Genomic DNA, 417 nt, shown 5'->3' with positions numbered 1-417 from the left:
AAAATAAAGAAAAAAAAACGTACTTCAGACTTTACTTAGCATAAGAGAAGAGAGGGAACAACAGTACTAACCTAACAACCAGCAGCAGCAACCCAACGGCGAACAGTTAACACCCCAGCCACCTAACAGCCCCTTTTCCCCACTCGCAGATACGTCAAATCAAGGCTCTCCGTGATCCGCTCCACCGACCCGGGGATCTTCCACCTGTGGCACCCGAAGGAGTGTTCCACGTCCCTCTCAGCTGATCAGTACCGTGCCTGTATCACTTCACGTGCTTTGAACGAGGCCTCCCACGCCCACCTCGGCCTCATTGCCTTCAAGGACGACCTCGGGAAGCACCCTCTCGGCGCCGATGCACTCACCGGCAGCCAGGCTCTTGAGGAACAGCAACTCAAGGCTGAGATGTAGTCGTCAGTA

At 54.2% G+C, this 417-nt stretch overlaps 1 protein-coding gene across 1 annotated transcript in view; it reads left to right on the top strand.

The window, feature by feature from the left end:
* The window catches only part of LOC119591125 (chondroitin sulfate N-acetylgalactosaminyltransferase 2-like), a gene marked incomplete in the record, with an annotated part of 15,310 nt that extends 14,899 nt beyond the window's left edge, over window positions 1–411 (top strand). The window contains 1 exon segment of the mRNA XM_037939838.1: window positions 150–411. Coding sequence (XP_037795766.1) covers window positions 150–408 — 259 coding nt within the window.
* Window positions 412–417: the final 6 nt, after the last annotated feature.

Source organism: Penaeus monodon, chromosome 28 (assembly GCF_015228065.2).
Source record: "Penaeus monodon isolate SGIC_2016 chromosome 28, NSTDA_Pmon_1, whole genome shotgun sequence".
In the NCBI taxonomy this organism is placed as follows: Eukaryota; Metazoa; Arthropoda; class Malacostraca; order Decapoda; family Penaeidae; genus Penaeus; species Penaeus monodon.
The sequence above is the reverse complement of the archived record's forward strand: the minus strand, read 5'-3'. Positions and strand labels throughout refer to the sequence as shown.